The 15920-nt window shown below is 56.9% G+C and overlaps 1 protein-coding gene across 4 annotated transcripts; it reads left to right on the forward strand.

The window, feature by feature from the left end:
* Positions 1 to 670: 670 nt before the first annotated feature.
* LRRC32 (leucine rich repeat containing 32) lies at positions 671 to 13957 on the forward strand. 4 transcript variants are annotated; one of them, XM_031653095.1, is made up of 4 exons: positions 850 to 998; positions 1849 to 4263; positions 5558 to 5645; positions 9970 to 13957. In XM_031653095.1, exons 3-4 carry the CDS (start codon positions 5562 to 5564, stop codon positions 11872 to 11874), a joined length of 1989 nt encoding a protein of 662 aa, XP_031508955.1. In that variant the 5' UTR covers positions 850 to 998; positions 1849 to 4263; positions 5558 to 5561; the 3' UTR covers positions 11875 to 13957. The 4 variants fall into 4 exon arrangements, with proteins under 4 accessions (XP_003910494.1, XP_031508955.1, XP_031508954.1 ...); XM_003910445.4 differs by lacking the exon at positions 1849 to 4263 and having other exon boundaries at positions 671 to 998; XM_031653094.1 differs by lacking the exon at positions 850 to 998 and having other exon boundaries at positions 1090 to 4263.
* The last annotated feature ends 1963 nt before the right edge of the window (positions 13958 to 15920 follow it).

Genomic DNA, 15920 nt, shown 5'->3' on the forward strand with positions numbered 1-15920 from the left:
AATACTTTAAAAAATCGGCCAAGATAATGCCCAAACTGAAGCAGACTTAGCTTTATGGACAGAGTGGGCTCAAATCCCTGATTCTTACAAGCTGTGTGACTTTGGACATGCCACTTAACCTTTCTGAGCCTCAGTTTCCCCAACTATAAATAGGGACCTTACTAGTCTCAGACAATTGGTTTTCATGTGTACACACTGCCCCTGCCCTAGCCTCAGTTTCTCCGTCCGAAAGCTGAGGACTTTGATGGTGCTATTTCACAGGCTGTTGAAGGGCCCCGCAGATGATGGAGGAGTACGGGTCTAGACGCTAGAGCACAGTTCGGAGAGGAAAAGTGACCTGCCAGGACCCACCAGAGCGGACGGCTTGGTGCGGGGAACCCCCTCCGCGGCCGCCCCAGGGCCAGAGAAGGGTCATTTCCTTCCGCATTCAGCCCCGCCGTCACCTCGCCTGTTTGCCCCCGCGTTAAGTGCGGCGGCGCCAGCAGCTGGGAAATCGGGGCCAGGCCGGATTTCCTCTGTGGACCTGCGGCTCCTAGAGCCACCGCGCCCCTCTCCGGACCCCGCGGGGCCGCGAACTGCACGTGCGGCGGCCACCGGGACGGGCCTAGCTCCCACGGCGCTTCCTCTGCGACCCCTCTCCCTCCCGCCCTCTCATCTCACCCCTCTGGGTCCCCGCCCCTTCCCGGCCGAGGTCCCAGGGTGATGAAGATGCTTCGCCGCTCCGCCCCAGTCAGCCTCCGCCAGCTCCGGATAAACCGAGGCACGGGGCCAGGCGCTAGGACCCCGCGGCCTCGCCGGAGGGGGGCGTGGCGTGGCGGGCCGGCGGGAGAGGTATTTAAATTGCAGCCGGAGCGCGGGGGCTCCGGTGGGGCAGCTGAGCGGCCTGCGCCTCCTCGGGCCGTGACCCCGGGGTCTGGCGCGGGGTGGGACCCGGGGGCGGGTTTGCGCAAAATGTGCCGAGACTGCCCGGGAGAGGAACTGCGGCCGCGCTGAGCCAGGTAGGAGCCGCCAGGCGGGCGAGGTGGCCGGCCCTCGGGGGGCGCACTGTTGCGCGCCCCTCGCGAGCGCAGGGCGGGGTCTGGTCCCGCGAGACGCCCCCCAAACCCTACCCTCCCGCCGTCCCCACTGCGCGCGTGGGGCTGGGGCTGACCCTCCCTCGGTTCCTGGGAGGCCCCCAAGGCTCCTATCTCCGCGGAACTTTCCCGCAAAGGTGTGAGGCCGAGGTTCCCATTTGACAGCTGGGAAAACAAAGGCCTGAAGACCGGACTTGCCCAGGAACACACAGCTAGGCAAGGGCAGACCGGAATTTGAATTCACGTTTCCTGCAACGTTCCGATCCCGGCCAGGCGTGGGGCTGCCCATCCCACAGCACTAGATGGCCTGCCCATTTCTCGTAGTGGGGTGGGAGGCACCTACCGCTCTGCAAGGGGCTCTGAAGCCAGCCTTCTTCATGGCTGGTAAGATGTGAGGGACCCCCACCCCCACCCCGAGCTGCCTGAAATTCCGCCATCACAGCCACATTCCTTTGGGTTAAGGTCTAATTCCCCCGTGGGATGCACATGTCTCCAGAACGAGGCTTGCCCTTAGTGATTCACTGCTTGACAGGAACGTCCGCAGCAGCTCTCCCAGGACCCCACTCTGCCAGTAAGTCAGCTGAGGCCGAGAGGAGGGAGAGAGGACCTCAGAGCCCAGACTGTGAGCTAGTCTGCCCTGCTCCTGCATGTGAGGGGTCGTTGGCAGGGCTTAGGGAAGGAGACCTTGGTCCGTTATAGTGGAAACATTTGCTTTGGAGGTAGATGAACTGGATTCTGATCCTGACCCTGCTGTTTGCTCCTTGTGTGACTTTAGGTAAGTCACCTCTCTGAGCCTCCTTTTCTTCATGGGCAAAAGAAGACAGTTCTATGGGGGGAGTCGGCTCAGCTTGTGCTGGAGAAAACACAGTATTCAGGTCATGTAGAACTGGATAAATCCGAGCTCCAAAGCCCTTATGAGCTGGGTGACTCTGAGGGTAAGTCACTTCACTTTTCGGAACCTGTTTTCTCAACTGTAAAATGGGAATTACAGTAATTGCCTCAATAGGTGATTGTGAGAATTAAAAGAGGTGATATAGGTCAAGTGCTTAAAAGACTGTCTAACATCCTTAAATGTAGGGGTGGGCTTATTGTGATAGTAGTCATTGCCCCCCGTACCCCTGCTCTCTTACCCCTGCTCTCTTCTCTCTCTGTCTCTCTCTCTCTCTCACACACACACACGCACACACACACACACATTCTTTAGCACTTTTCTGCCTCCTCTTGCCCAGGCCACTTGTCTGCAGGCTTGGGGCCTCCCCACTGAGCACACCTCACCTGGGATGCTCAGCCCTGCGAGGGTCACTGTGCCAGCTGGAAGGACAGTGAGGATGCAGGGCACCTTTGCTGCTATTATTTGCTGGATCATCACAATAGTTGGGGTTGGCCAGTGGCAGAACTGGAACCCAGCTGCCTGCCCTGCAACAGGACACTGGGGCACCAAGAAATGAAGGAATTTACCCTAGGGAGCAGAGCTGGTGAGTGGTGGGCTTTGGATGCATGCCTGGGTCTAAGTGACACCGTCCTCCTTTTTGAGAGAGAGTAGTCTTGGGCACCACTGAGGAGGGCCCACAGCTGAGGGGCCCTTCCTGTCAGATGCCAGGACAGAGTGCCCATGTGCTGCAGGGACGGTCCCTTCTGGATGTGCACAGGGCCACCTTGGGGATAGAGTGGGGTTTGGCAGAGGAAGGGGAAATAAGGGCCTAGGACCCTTCCTTGTCCTCACCTGGCACTCTCTACTCAGTCTGCTGCAGCTGAGCTTCTGCCCTGACTTTGCCACTTGTTCACTAGTCTTTAGTGAGCACCTACTTAGTAGGCCCCTGTTCCCACATGATAAGAAATAAATGATGAGGAAATGATGTGAGGAGCTGAGGAAGAGCATTCAGGGAGAGGAAACCGCAGGAGCAAAGGCCCTGAGGCAGGAATGAATTTGCTGTGTTGAAGGAACAGCAAGAAAGCTGGAATTTAGTGAGGGAAGGGAAAATGGACAAGAGTCAGAGAGGAGACTGTGGATGGCCTGGATTTTCTTGGAGATTTTCAAACAGTAGAGGTTTAGGGTCTGACAGATGATTTTATCTCTCTGGCTGCTAGGTATAGGACAGATTATAAGGGGTCAGGGTGTTGTGGTTAAGGCCGGTATTGGGGTGGCATCTCAGTCTGTGGCAGTGACAAGAGGGAAGTAGGAAGATCTGGGGTCTCTTTTTCAGGGAGAGCAGTCAGAGCCCACTGATGGCACAAATAGGGGAAGGGAATGTGGCAGGGAGGTGAAGGGAGAGCCAAGGAGAACTGCTGTCACTAACGACCCCATGTCACCAATACTCCTGGTGTCAGTTCTCTGTGCCGCTGCTGACCTGCTGTGTGCTGTGAGATGCATCTCAGGACGGTGAGCCCCTCTCTAGGGGCACTTCCCATGGGAGGGGGGTGGGGCACAGTAGCCACGGAGGGCTTGGTGCTGTGCTCACTGGAAGCTCGGGGGCTCTGGGAGGACTGGAGGACATAGCCCAGACTTGGGGAACCAAAGAAGACCTCTTGGCCCATCTAAGCTGGGACCCCAAGGATGAGGAGGTCTTTAGTAGAAGAGGAGAGGGGAGGAAGTGAAGGTTTGGGGCAGGGAAAATCTGCTCAGGGAACTGATAGAAATGTGAGATGTCCAGAATCCAGAGTGTGAGAGGGGACACCGGGGAAGGAGGCTGGAGGGAAGAGCTGGCCGGGCAGGGCATGCTCCCCAACGGCCTGGAAGGCCCTGCAAAGGGGTTTTCACTCAGTTCTGAATATGCTAACTTTTTAACCGGCGGTGGCGTTCTGCTCTTTAAACAGCAGAACAAAGTTTCCTGTGAAAGCACAACCTGTAATGCAGGTGAGAGCAGAGCAGCTGCGGGGGCAGCGCCCGTGGCCCTGAGGGGAGCCAGGGAATAGGGTTCACGGGTCCGGCTGTGGTCTGTATGCCTTCAAGCGAGATGGGATTCACAGCAGCCATCTTCATCCAAAGCTCATCATTAGTGGGTTCCAACAGTCAAAGACGCTGCCCTCAAAAGCCCTGTAAATGCCTTTTCTGCAGCATCCTTCAAAATCGCGGTTCAGCACTCACTCAGGGAGCACCCACTGTGGGAGGCCTGAGAGTGTGAATTTGAAGGGCACAGACCCAGGATCCAGACTTGCCTGGGCCAGTGGCTTGTTCACCGCGTGACCTCAGGTGTAGTACCTAAGCTCGCTGAGCTTTCTTTTTCCCTTCTGTAAAATGATCATGGAACCAAGTCATTGAATTTTTGTGAGGATGGAATGAGTTCACGCCTAGAAAGTGCCGAGAAGAGGGCCTAGTGCATAATGGGGGCTCTGGTAGTGGCATCTCGTTTGATTCTCAACAAAACTTGGCATGGCTGCCATTAACCTCAAATGAGGAGACTGAGGCTCAGAGAGGTGAAGCGACTTGTAAGGTCACACAGCAGGAAGGTAGAGGAGACAAGAGGGAGCAGTCGGATATGGGTGACTGTGCGCCTGGTGCTCTTGGAAGGCTTTCTGTGTCCCTCTTTAAGACTCTCTGTATTGCTGTCACTTCTTTTTTGTGTTCATTTGTTTTCTGAGTTCCCGGTTCCCAGCACAGAGCCAGACATGAGGAGGTATTCAGTAAAGGTGTGAATGAATGAATGAAATTCATGGATGGATTTGTATATCCCTAGCACTTGGCCGATGTCCTTAGTAAGGGGGTGAGTGAGCCTCCAGCAGCACTGGGATTTGACCGTGCTGAGGGCCTGTGCAGTCCCCTTAGCCCCACCCCTGGCTGCTCTCAGAAGGAAGGGCTGGCCCAGGAGGCCAGAGAGTGGCTTCAGTGAAAGTACAGGGCCTGCCAGGCTGCTCCTGGGGAAGTCCGCAGAGCAGTGCTGGGGCAGCCAGGCCTCCTGTGGGGCTTCCTGTCAAGGCCCGGGCCCAAGCCTTGAACAATGGCAAGGGCTCGAGAATCAGAGAATCAAAAGGAAAAGGGCAAAATAAAGGTGGGGGAGTGGGCAGAAAACGACGAATTCCATATGGGGACTGAGGAGCTGGTATGGAGGACTTGTGTGGCCTGGGTGGAAATGTAGTCAGAGGCCCACCCTCCAAACCCCCTCTACATCCCCATGCCCCCATTCCCTGGCCCTGAGCATGGCCTAGGGTAACCCTTAGGGTCTGTCAGCCTTCTGTGCATCCCCTCCGGGCTGTCTTCCGCCGGATGGGGTCTTTTGAAAACCCCCATCTGGCCAAGTCACCTGCCGCTTTAAAACTCTTGCTTCCCCTGGGTAACAGGTGGCTCCTTGGCCTGGGTGAGAGGCCTACTATGATGGGCTGCAGACCCATTTCCCACGCGGCTCTCCCCTGCTCAAAGCACCTTTACTCCAGCTCCAGCCGTGCTCTGAGGTTCCGAGGGCAGGCACAGAATGGGTGGGAGTGGGGACTGGCAGTGGGAAGGAGCCAGTGGTCTTACAGTGTTCCCCTTTCCTCTCTGCCCTACACAGAGCCATGAGCCCCCAGATCCTGCTGCTCCTGGCCCTGCTGACCCTAGGCCTGGCTGCACAACACCAAGACAAAGTGGCATGTAAGATGGTAAGATGCTCTGCCCAGACAGGGTGAGGGCCACCCCCACCTCCCTGCCCTAGGGTGTGCTAGTGCCCCAGCCCCAAAAGCCAGAAGTTAGAAGAGTCAGGAGAGGAAAGGGAATGTACCTTGCATTTAATGAGCACCTACTAGAATGTTTAAACACCTTGTTTACCCAACAATCCTGCCAGGTAAGCACCATTATTCTCATTTTGCAAAGGAGGAGACTGAGGCTTGGAGAGGTTGTGACTTTTCCAAGGTCATTCAGCTGGGAACAGTGAGGCTGATATTACACTGTATTCCCCCAAGCTGTCCCCACAGAGCAGTAGGCCCAGCTAGGGGATCTAGAATGTATATATGTATGGGGAATTTGGGGTAGGTCAGCTGGGAGGGGCTCCTCTGTGCTCATCCCTCCTGGGGACAAATCCCCTTCCTAACTGGGCTCCTTGACTTGGGACTGCCCACTGGGGTGCCTCTCACTCCTTACTGCCCAGGTCAAATGCTGCCATCTCCAGGAAGCCTCCCCAAGCCCCTCCCAGGCTGGCCTAGTCTGATCACACCTTCCTCTGGGTTCCTGTGGTCCCCAGGCTTCCCTCTATCTCAATACAGAGAAGACTGAGCACGTGGTGGGGGTTGGTGAAAGGGTCTAAGCCTGTCTCACCTGCCAGACCATGAACTTCCCTAGGGCAAGGACCAAGTCTGATTTGCTTCTATTCCTTTCTCCTGTCCCAAGCCAGGGAAACTAGCCCTAAAGTTCTTGTGACTCTATGAGATACAGGGCAAAGAGAACACCTAGGTCCACTTGTAAGGCCGGGCAGTCACTGAGACCAGAGCCTGGCTGGGGAAAGGGCAGGGCCTCCGGAAGCCCCTCTTGCACCTGAGACTCGAAGAAGCTTATGACACAGAACCGGCAGCTGCTTCAGGAGGCAGGAAGTGCCGGCAGCTGCCTGCCCGCAGCCCTTCCCTGGGGGTGCAGTGTCTCCTGTTGCCACCACCTTTCTTGCTCTTCAGAGCCCTTCTAAGATTCCCGGAGCCCAGAATTACGGGCAGAGAAGGCCTCAGACGTCACCAAATACAAACTACCTCAGGGAGATGAGGCTCAGAGGGGAAAGACCTTAACCACCCAACAGGCAGACGGGAAGCGAGTGAGTTTTGGAGTCTGGGGAAATGAGATAAGAGATAGGAAAGCACTTTCTGAACCAGCATGGGGATAATACACACGGGAGGGGAAGGGGAAGACGTGTAACCCACCAGGGACCTACAGGATTCGAACCCAGCTGCCTTTGCCACTGTTCACTGCCTGGTGCCTCTCCCTACTCTGCTTTCCTCCCATGATCAGGTGGTGAAATGGAGTTGGATGGCAAGTCTTTGTTTTACAAAAAGGAAGCTGGGCAATGGTATCCTGATAGCCCAGAACAGTGGGTGGGAGCTCTAAACTCTGGCCAAGGGCCAATTCCTCCAATTCCCTCCCACTATAAGCCAGGCAATGCTGGGAGCTCAGAGCTGAAGGAGGCATGGAGACCCTGGAAGTGGAGCTCTGAGCACCATCCTGGACTTCACGCTCTTTCCTGGACTGGACTGGGGAGCTGGGCATCCCAGTGCAGCCCTGCCCAGCAGCAGGCCCCCTGGGCTTCCAGAGCAGGGGTCTTGGGCCTCTGAATGGAGAGGAAGACTTGGGCTGTGGGCTTGGCAAACTTTGTGTCCTGGATCAAGTCTCAGGGGCTAGTGCCCCAGGGAGCCTTTGCCTATCCAGAGGCAGTATGCCTCTCCACTTGCCCGGGGGTAACACGTGGGGCACCGCAGAGTGCCCCCCACACTGTAACACTCAGTAAGTGGGTCCCTGATGCTCTTTGCTGTGCCGACCAGCTGAGGGCCCAGTGGTCAGAACTTGGCTGGCACCAATAGGAAAAGGAATTTGCAAATGGGAGTTTTGAGCCCCTGCCTGTCTGATCTTGGGCAGCCCACTCCCCTCAGCCTCAGTTTCGTTAGAGGTACAATAGGAGCAGGGTGAACAATGCCTGGGAAGATTTAATTGGGAAGGTAGGGGCCTCTGCACTCAGCACGAAGCCTGACACAGCTGGGGCTCCACCACAGGTCATTTCCTTGTTTCTGCTTTAAATAAGGAATGCCCCAGGGGGTAAGGGCTGTGAGGAGGAGGCTCTGTTTAGTGGCCCCTGCAGGCAGAGAGGTTGTGAGGGAGGAAGGGCAAGGATGGGCAAGGCAGCCAGGCAGGTTTCAGGTTCTCACAAGTGCCCAACTGCCGGGGCATCCCTGGGCCTCCTGAGGCCCCTGTGAAGCTGCCTCCCTTGGCGGCTACATGGAGTCATTGTGCTGCATGGAGTAGGAAGAGCCACACAGAGGCCTGAGGCTGGGCAGGTCTCTTCCTCCGCCTACTCACCTTGGGGCTCTCAGGAGGAAGCGCAGAGCTGGACCAGGAGAGGAACACGCCAGCTTGTGTTCCTTCCCTACCAGCTCAGCCACTGGCTCACTGTGAATTCATGCAAGTCACTGCCATCTTCAGGCCTCAGTGTCCCCATCTGGGAAGTGGGTGAGCTGAACTCTTCTTGCTCTAGCCGTCTTTGACTATATTCTGAAAATATCAATCATCCATTTTCTTTCCTCCCAGAGAAGTGATTGATTCAGTGCCTCAGACCTTTACTAAACCGATGATGCCTGGGACTCATTCATTAGGAAAAATTGACTTGCTAGTCAGGTCCAAGGCATCCACATCCACCAAACCAGTCCCTGTTTGCTCTGAGCTCGCTGTCTAGCAGGTCCCCACACAAACAGCCACAATTCAGCGGGGCAAAGCTCTGAGAGGAAGCACAGTCAGGGAGGGCTCCCTGGTAGAGGAGGCCCTGAAGCTCAACATGAAGAGTTCACATGTGGATCTGGTTGGGGATGGCATATCCAGCTCAGGGAGGAGGCTCAGCAGTGGGTGTGGGAGGGCATGATGGGCAGTGGTCAGCTGTGGTCACTGCATGTGGGCTGGGGTGGGAGGTGGGGGACAGGTTGGCAGGGGCTACAAACAGCCTCGAAGGCCCTGCTGAGGGTCCTGGACTTCACCATGGAGAAGTTTAAGCCAAGCTGCCTCATAGTCAGAGTGGAGCTTTTGAGCCGTTGTCAGGCATTTAGCAGTGAATGGGCCAGAATGGGTCAGTGGAGACAGAAGCTGGGGGCAGTGAGCCTGAGCCCGGTGATTGTGGAAGTCAGACTCTTTTCTGGGAAAGGCTGGGGTTCCTGGAGGCCTGGAAGAGAAAAGGGAGACCTGCATTTGCACAGAAAGAATTTTGGTCCCAGAAGGCACATCTGCGGAAGAACAAGAGTGAGGCCTTTGGTTGTTAAAAAACCTGGGTTCAAATCCCAGCTCTGCTCCTCACCAGCTGGGCAATTCTGGCACCTCCCTTCCCCTCCCTGAGCCTAGATTTCTGTAAATGGGGTGATCGTATCAGATGCACGGGCTGTGGTAAAGACCAATGGGACCACAGGCCTGAAAGTATTAACGAAGATGTCAAATGTTGAGTGGCTGCTGGGGAAGGACGTAAGAAAACAGTGGTTATGTGACTTCCTGGAGGTCGCACAGCACAAACATGGTCTCATCACCAAAGACTGTGGATTTGGCTCTGGCCATCTTTTCCCTGCCCCTTCCCACCTCCAGGGGCCTAGTCCCCTGACCCAGCCTGGGAAGAAAGCCACCCCCTAGCAGGTAACAGCAACAGAGAGGAGGCCACACCTGGGAAGCATCCACAAGGAAGGCAGGCCCCGGGACCCAGGTTCTGCCCACGACACGAGAGCCTGAATGAGGTCTGAGGCCAAGATAAAAACTGATGACAGAGCACAAATTACAGTTTTCCCTTTTGGAAACATTTCTCCCAAAGTGGAGAAATTCCCATCCTGCCCCTGGAAATTTAACTCTCTGCATAGAACCAGGAGCCTTGGGTCCCTGCTGTGCCCTGCTGCTCACTGGCTTGGGGTCACTCTGTGGGATATATGGCTGTTTCCTGTAAGAGGGGTAATAATAAGTACAGGGTTTCTTTGTTAGTTTATTTGTCCTTCTATCTGTCTGTCATCTCTCCATCTATCCACCCGTAGAAACTTCATCGAGTTCCTTCCTTAATGCCCAGCACTGTGCTGGGTGCCAGAGATGGGGCAGGGAGCCGGATGGGTCATCCAGGCATGGGGTGATCAGGCTGCGGTGAGGGAAAGTTGAGCATTCTGGGAGTCCATGGGAGAAGGGTTCCCAGCCAGGCAGGGTTCCTGGATAAACGTGTCTGGTTTTATCCCCTACCGCGCCCACTTATGCCAGCTGTCTCCCCACCCTGCCCCTCCCCAGGTGGACAAGAAGGTCTCGTGCCAGGGTCTGGGCCTGCTCCAGGTCCCCTTGGTGCTCCCGCCGGACACTGAGACCCTTGATCTCTCTGGGAACCAGCTGCGGAGTATCCTGGCCTCACCCCTGGGCTTCTACACGGCACTTCGTCACCTGGACCTGAGCGCCAATGAGATCAACTTCCTCCAGCCAGGAGCCTTCCAGGCCCTGACCCACCTGGAGCACCTCAGCCTGGCTCACAACCGGCTGGCGATGGCCACTGCGCTGAGTGCCGGTGGTCTGGGCCCCCTGCCACGTGTGACCTCCCTGGACCTGTCTGGGAACAGCCTGTACAGCGGCCTGCTGGAGCGGCTGCTAGGGGAGGCACCCAGCCTGCATACCCTCTCACTGGCGGAGAACAGTCTGACTCGCCTCACCCGCCACACCTTCCGGGACATGCCTGCGCTGGAGCAGCTTGACCTGCATAGCAACGTGCTGATGGACATCGAGGATGGCGCCTTCGAGGGCCTGCCCCACCTGACCCATCTCAACCTCTCCAGGAATTCCCTCACCTGCATCTCCGACTTCAGCCTTCAGCAGCTGCGGGTGCTGGACCTGAGCTGCAACAGCATTGAGGCCTTTCAGACGGCCTCCCAGCCCCAGGCCGAGTTCCAGCTCACCTGGCTTGACCTGCGGGAGAACAAACTGCTCCATTTCCCCGACCTGGCCGCGCTCCCGAGACTCATCTACCTGAACTTGTCCAACAACCTCATCCGGCTCCCCACAGGGCCACCCCAGGACAGCAAGGGCATCCACGCGCCTTCCGAGGGCTGGTCAGCCCTGCCCCTCTCAACCCCCAATGGGAATGCCAGTGCCCGCCCCCTTTCCCAGCTCTTGAATCTGGATTTGAGCTACAATGAGATTGAACTCATCCCTGACAGCTTTCTTGAGCACCTGACCTCCCTGTGCTTCCTGAACCTCAGCAGAAACTGCTTGCGGACCTTTGAGGCCCGGCGCTCAGGCTCCCTGCCCTGCCTGATGCTCCTTGATTTAAGCCACAATGCCCTGGAGACACTGGAACTGGGCGCCAGAGCCCTGGGGTCCTTGCGGACGCTGCTCCTACAGGGCAATGCCCTGCGGGACCTGCCTCCATACACCTTTGCCAACCTGGCCAGCCTGCAGCGGCTCAACCTGCAGGGGAACCGGGTCAGCCCCTGTGGGGGGCCGAATGAGCCTGGCCCCGCCAGCTGTGTGGCCTTCTCTGGCATCGCCTCCCTCCGCAGCCTGAGCCTGGTGGATAATGAGATAGAGCTGCTCAGGGCAGGGGCCTTCCTCCATACCCCACTGACTGAGCTGGACCTTTCTTCCAACCCTGGGCTGGAGGTGGCCACGGGGGCCTTGACAGGCCTGGAGGCCTCCTTGGAAGTCCTGGCACTGCAGGGCAATGGGTTGACGGTCCTGCAGGTGGACCTGCCCTGCTTCATCTGTCTCAAGCGGCTCAATCTTGCCGAGAACCGCCTGAGCCACCTTCCCGCCTGGACACAGGCTGTGTCACTGGAGGTGCTGGACCTGAGAAACAACAGCTTCAGCCTCCTGCCAGGCAGTGCCATGGGTGGCCTGGAGACCAGCCTCCGGCGCCTCTACCTGCAGGGGAATCCACTCAGCTGCTGTGGCAATGGCTGGCTGGCAGCCCAGCTGCACCAGGGCCGTGTGGACGTGGACGCCACCCAGGACCTGATCTGCCGCTTCAGCTCCCAGGAGGAGGTGTCCCTGAGCCACGTGCGTCCCGAGGACTGTGAGAAGGGGGGGCTCAAGAACATCAACCTCATCATCATCCTCACCTTCATACTGGTCTCTGCCATCCTCCTCACCACGCTGGCCACCTGCTGCTGTGTCCGCCGGCAGAAGTTTAACCAACAGTATAAAGCCTAAAGAAGCCAGGAGACACTCTAGGTCAATGGGGGAGCCTGAGGTACAGAGAAGAGTGAGGACTGACTCAAGGTCACACAGTGACCCAGGATCCCAGAACTCTGGTCTCCAAATTGCAACCCGGGACACCTTTCTCTGCCGCCTGCTGCATCAGCGGGTGACCCCCCTTCCCGGGCTGCACTTTGGGTCCAGCTGTGGAAGCCAGAAGTTGGGCGGTTTCAGGGACAGCAGGGAATAATGTTGACCTATCAGATCAACAAATCTTCACTGAGCATCTACTTTGTGCCACACTCTGCTCTGGGCACTGGGAATGCTGGGAAATGAGATACACTCCCGCCCTCAAGAATCTCCCAGTCTGGTAGGAGGGAGTGCTACAGAGCCGCGTGGTGACCACGCAGTGTGCTTAGGGCCTGAGGTGTGAAAGCCCGGGGCTCCGGAGCTCGGCAGGCCCCGCTGGTTCGATGTGAAGAGTCCTGCCCCAGCCATGCCAGGGTGAGAGAGGGCCAAGCCTGGGAGGATTTGTCTGAGACATTTCCAAGCAGACTGTTTGTCACATCTTCTGATAATGACTTTCAGTCTCTCTGAAAATGAAAAGCTTATGACCGGAAGAGAGAATTGGAGCCATACAAGTGTGTCTTGGATCTGGTGCTGTTAGGCGGGCCGTGGCGGCTCCAGCAGGGTCTGGTTAAGGGGTCCAGCCCGGCGCTGGACCATTCCGTCTCCTGCTCTGGACAGGCCGTCTCCCTGCCTGGCACTCTCATGTTACACAGCCTGACCCCAGTACTGCTCTAAGCGCCGTCCCTGCCCAGCCCTTCTCCATCGCAGCCCCGCCTTGGCTGCTAAGCCAGGAGCTAAAACCTTAGATATCTGATTCTGTTTTGCACCCAGCTTGGCAGATGTGGATGTGAATCCAAGCCTGTGTCTGCCCCTATATGACAGCCCTTGGAGGTTGGTATTTTATCCCCATTTTGTAAAAGAGGAAACTGAAGTTCTACAAATCTCCTTCCAGGGCCCCAGCTAACTAATGCCTTAGGTGAGATTCAAACCCTCATCCTTCTGTCTCCAGGGCCTGATCTTTGCCACTGCAGGGGCTGCAGGCCGTTAAGTGGACAGGAAGTGGCTCCACATAGCCCGAGCAGGGTCTGGAAGTATCCTGTGCTATGCACACCTGCTCTCTCCTCTCTCCCAGGCAGGCAGCTGCAGGCGCTCTCCTTCTCTGCCTTAGTTTCCCTCCTTCCATCCTTTCCACCCTGGTGTGGGTTCTCCTGTTCTCTGTGCTCTTGCATGCTCTCACTCCCTTTTCCTCTATTGAGCAGAGCCTGGAGTTTGAGACTATTGAATCCAACCTCCCCATTGCACAGATGGGGAAACTGAGGCTTAGGAAGAGAATGAAACTTGTGGAGAGCTATACAGAGCCTCTGGGGAAAAAAAAAGCCCTATTTGGGGGTGAGATTGGGGGTTGGACCAGAGTGATGTCCTCTCTTGGCTGTCACATCACAAGATAATGCTGGCTCCAAACTTCCTTTCTGTGCCTCCTCATGCAAGGATTTTTTTTTTCCCTCTTGGAAAAATAGGTAGAAAGGCTCACCCAGATAACCCCCTATCCCTCATAGCATGGAGTCATGAGCTGTCTGGGAAGAATGGACACGCTGGGACCAACTCAAGACCTTGTGTTGCTGTCTTCATCATCTTACCTGTGCTTGGCCCACAGTCTGGCTCATGATGTGGGCTCAGTAATGTGCAAGAAAATGAAAATGCCACTCTCTCCACCCCATTTTACAGAGGAGAACACCGAGGCCCAGAGGAAGTTAAGGGAGAGTCAATGGGCAGAGCCAGGGCTAGGCCCTGGTGATGTGTGGAGCACCCAGGCAGACCCAGTCCTGGTTGGGATCACAACCACAGGTGCTACTGCACGTGACACTCTTCCTTAGGCCTGGAGGCCAAGGTGTGGGTCCTCACGCCTGATCTTTGAAAACACTACACAATGCTGCTGTCAATTCCCAGGACCCAGGCCGCAGCCCAGGCCTCGGGACCAACTCTTTGCATAACCTACCTGAATGTATTAAAAACTAATTTTGGAGAAGCAGTGTGGCCGCCAGCCTCCTCTTTGCAACCCGCTTCATCGCATCCACTTGAACCCTGCCTCTCAATCCCATTACGGTCATTCAATCCTCATGGCAAATCCCTGAGGACACTGAGGCTCTGGGCCAGCACCACCCTGGACCTTGGAGCTGCAGCCACTAGCACGGCCCCTGCTACACCTCTGTCACCCTACACTCAACAGGCGAGCGTGCTCCCCACCCCAGGGCTGAGAGGCTGGGGGCTTCTGTTTGTTTCCTTCCTGCTACAGCTACAGGCCCCCTCCCCTTCTCTGTGCTCAGCCCTCTGTGCCCCATCTCAGAGGCTGCACTGCCCCTCCTCCTCGGGGTCCCCAGCCCCATCATGCTCTCTTCTGCCTCCAGCCTCTCCCTCTCTATTTACATCTTCCTCTCAGACTTCAGCTGGACTCAAGTCTTGCCCATCTTAAAAATAGTGAGAAGCCCCTCAGCCATTTTCCCCTTCCTCCTCCTGCTCTTGATAGACCAGCTTCCCTTCCGGCCCCTCCCGTTCTCAACCCACCTGGAGCTGCCTTCAGCCCCTCCCAGCTCCATGCTGCCCTTGCTACCAGCGTCAGGGGTATTCTTTGCCAAACTCTGCACACTTTTCAGACCTCCTCTCCCTAGGCCCTGTGCAGCAGGCCCCCCACCCATACTCCTGCTGGGCATGCTCTCCCCACAGCTGTGATCCCACACAGGAAGCCGTCTCCTCCCTCCCAGGCCACTCCTTTTCAGGGTCTTTGCTCATCTTCCTCGAGCCAGCTGTAAGTGGTGATAGCTCCATCCTAGGCCCTTTTCCCTTGGGAACACCGTGGCCTCATTGCTGAAACACCCCATTGCTCTGATGACCCACATCTCTGTCTCCAGCCCCATCCCTCCTGAAAGTCCAACTCTGGTACCCAGAGGCCTCCCTAGGTAGAGGGCTAAAGGTCCCCATGGACTGGAGAATTCAGTGATCAGCCAGGCTGCAGATCAAGGTTGAACTTGGAAGAAAACATACCTGGTTCCTGGCTTGGAGTTGGAGGGTGAATGTGGGGTGTGGGACAGAAGCAGCCTCACCTGGGTAGGGGAGCACTGAGAGGCGTGACAGGCCAGGGCAGAGCACACAGAGCAGGGGGTGCTTGTTCCTCTGGCCTCACACCTTCCACTTCCCCCTGTCAGCAGCCTGGCACTGTGCCTTTGCCCTTCCCTTCCCTGACTGCCTCTCCCGAAAGCTCCCGCTCAGTGATGCTTTTCCTCCCCACCCCCAGGCACCCTGGACCCCTTCCCTTGGCCTGGCAGCCCCTGGACCCAGGGTTGGCAGCTCTGCCTTCTGGAGATTCTTCCATTTCTCTGGTCCATGCCTTCTCACCTCCCCATTCCCGCTCCTGGCTCCCAGTCTGCAAAGGGAAATTCTAAACGCCTATTTCATGGGGTAGGGCTGGGAGAGAGAGGAGAGAGCCCCACCCTCTGGCACACAGTAGGTGCTCCATTAAGGCCTAAGGGGAAGGCAAGCGCTTAGGCTGACCTCAGCCCAGGGTCTGCGGGCCTCTGCTCCAGCAGGGAGCCCACCAGGTCCCTGACCCCTTTTCCTGACAAACAGGGGAGTTTGCTCACCTGGCCAAGACCCCCAGTGAGGCAGAAATTCCTGTTTTCAGCCAAACGTGGACACAGCTGCCAACTAGGTCATCAGAGCATCCAGCTTCTCGAGCTCTCAGCTTGTAGGGAGAGGGGAGGCCCTGCCACCCCCAGGTCACAGTCAGCCTGAGGTGCAGGGCCCAACTCCCGGGGTTCCATGCACTGGTGTGGCATTCCACCAGGAACGGGTCCCGGGACGCGCCAGCAACTCACCCTCTCACACCCACAGGCTGGCCACATCCTCCAGGATCTGGGACCCACCGTCTGTGTTCTGTGCCCCTGTCCTTCAGGCAGTTCACTGGGCCCATGAGACCCATCTCTCTCCCGCCACCTCTC

The sequence above is a fragment of the Papio anubis genome, chromosome 12 (assembly GCF_008728515.1).
Source record: "Papio anubis isolate 15944 chromosome 12, Panubis1.0, whole genome shotgun sequence".
NCBI classification, from domain to species: Eukaryota; Metazoa; Chordata; class Mammalia; order Primates; family Cercopithecidae; genus Papio; species Papio anubis.

Bases quoted from the DNA above. Each gene is read 5' to 3' on its own strand.
- LRRC32 (XM_003910445.4), top strand. From the start codon at position 5,562: ATGAGCCCCCAGATCCTGCTGCTCCTGGCCCTGCTGACCCTAGGCCTG. The intron at 5,646-9,969 runs GTAAGATGCTCT...GCCCCTCCCCAG, and splicing joins ACAAAGTGGCATGTAAGATG to GTGGACAAGAAGGTCTCGTG.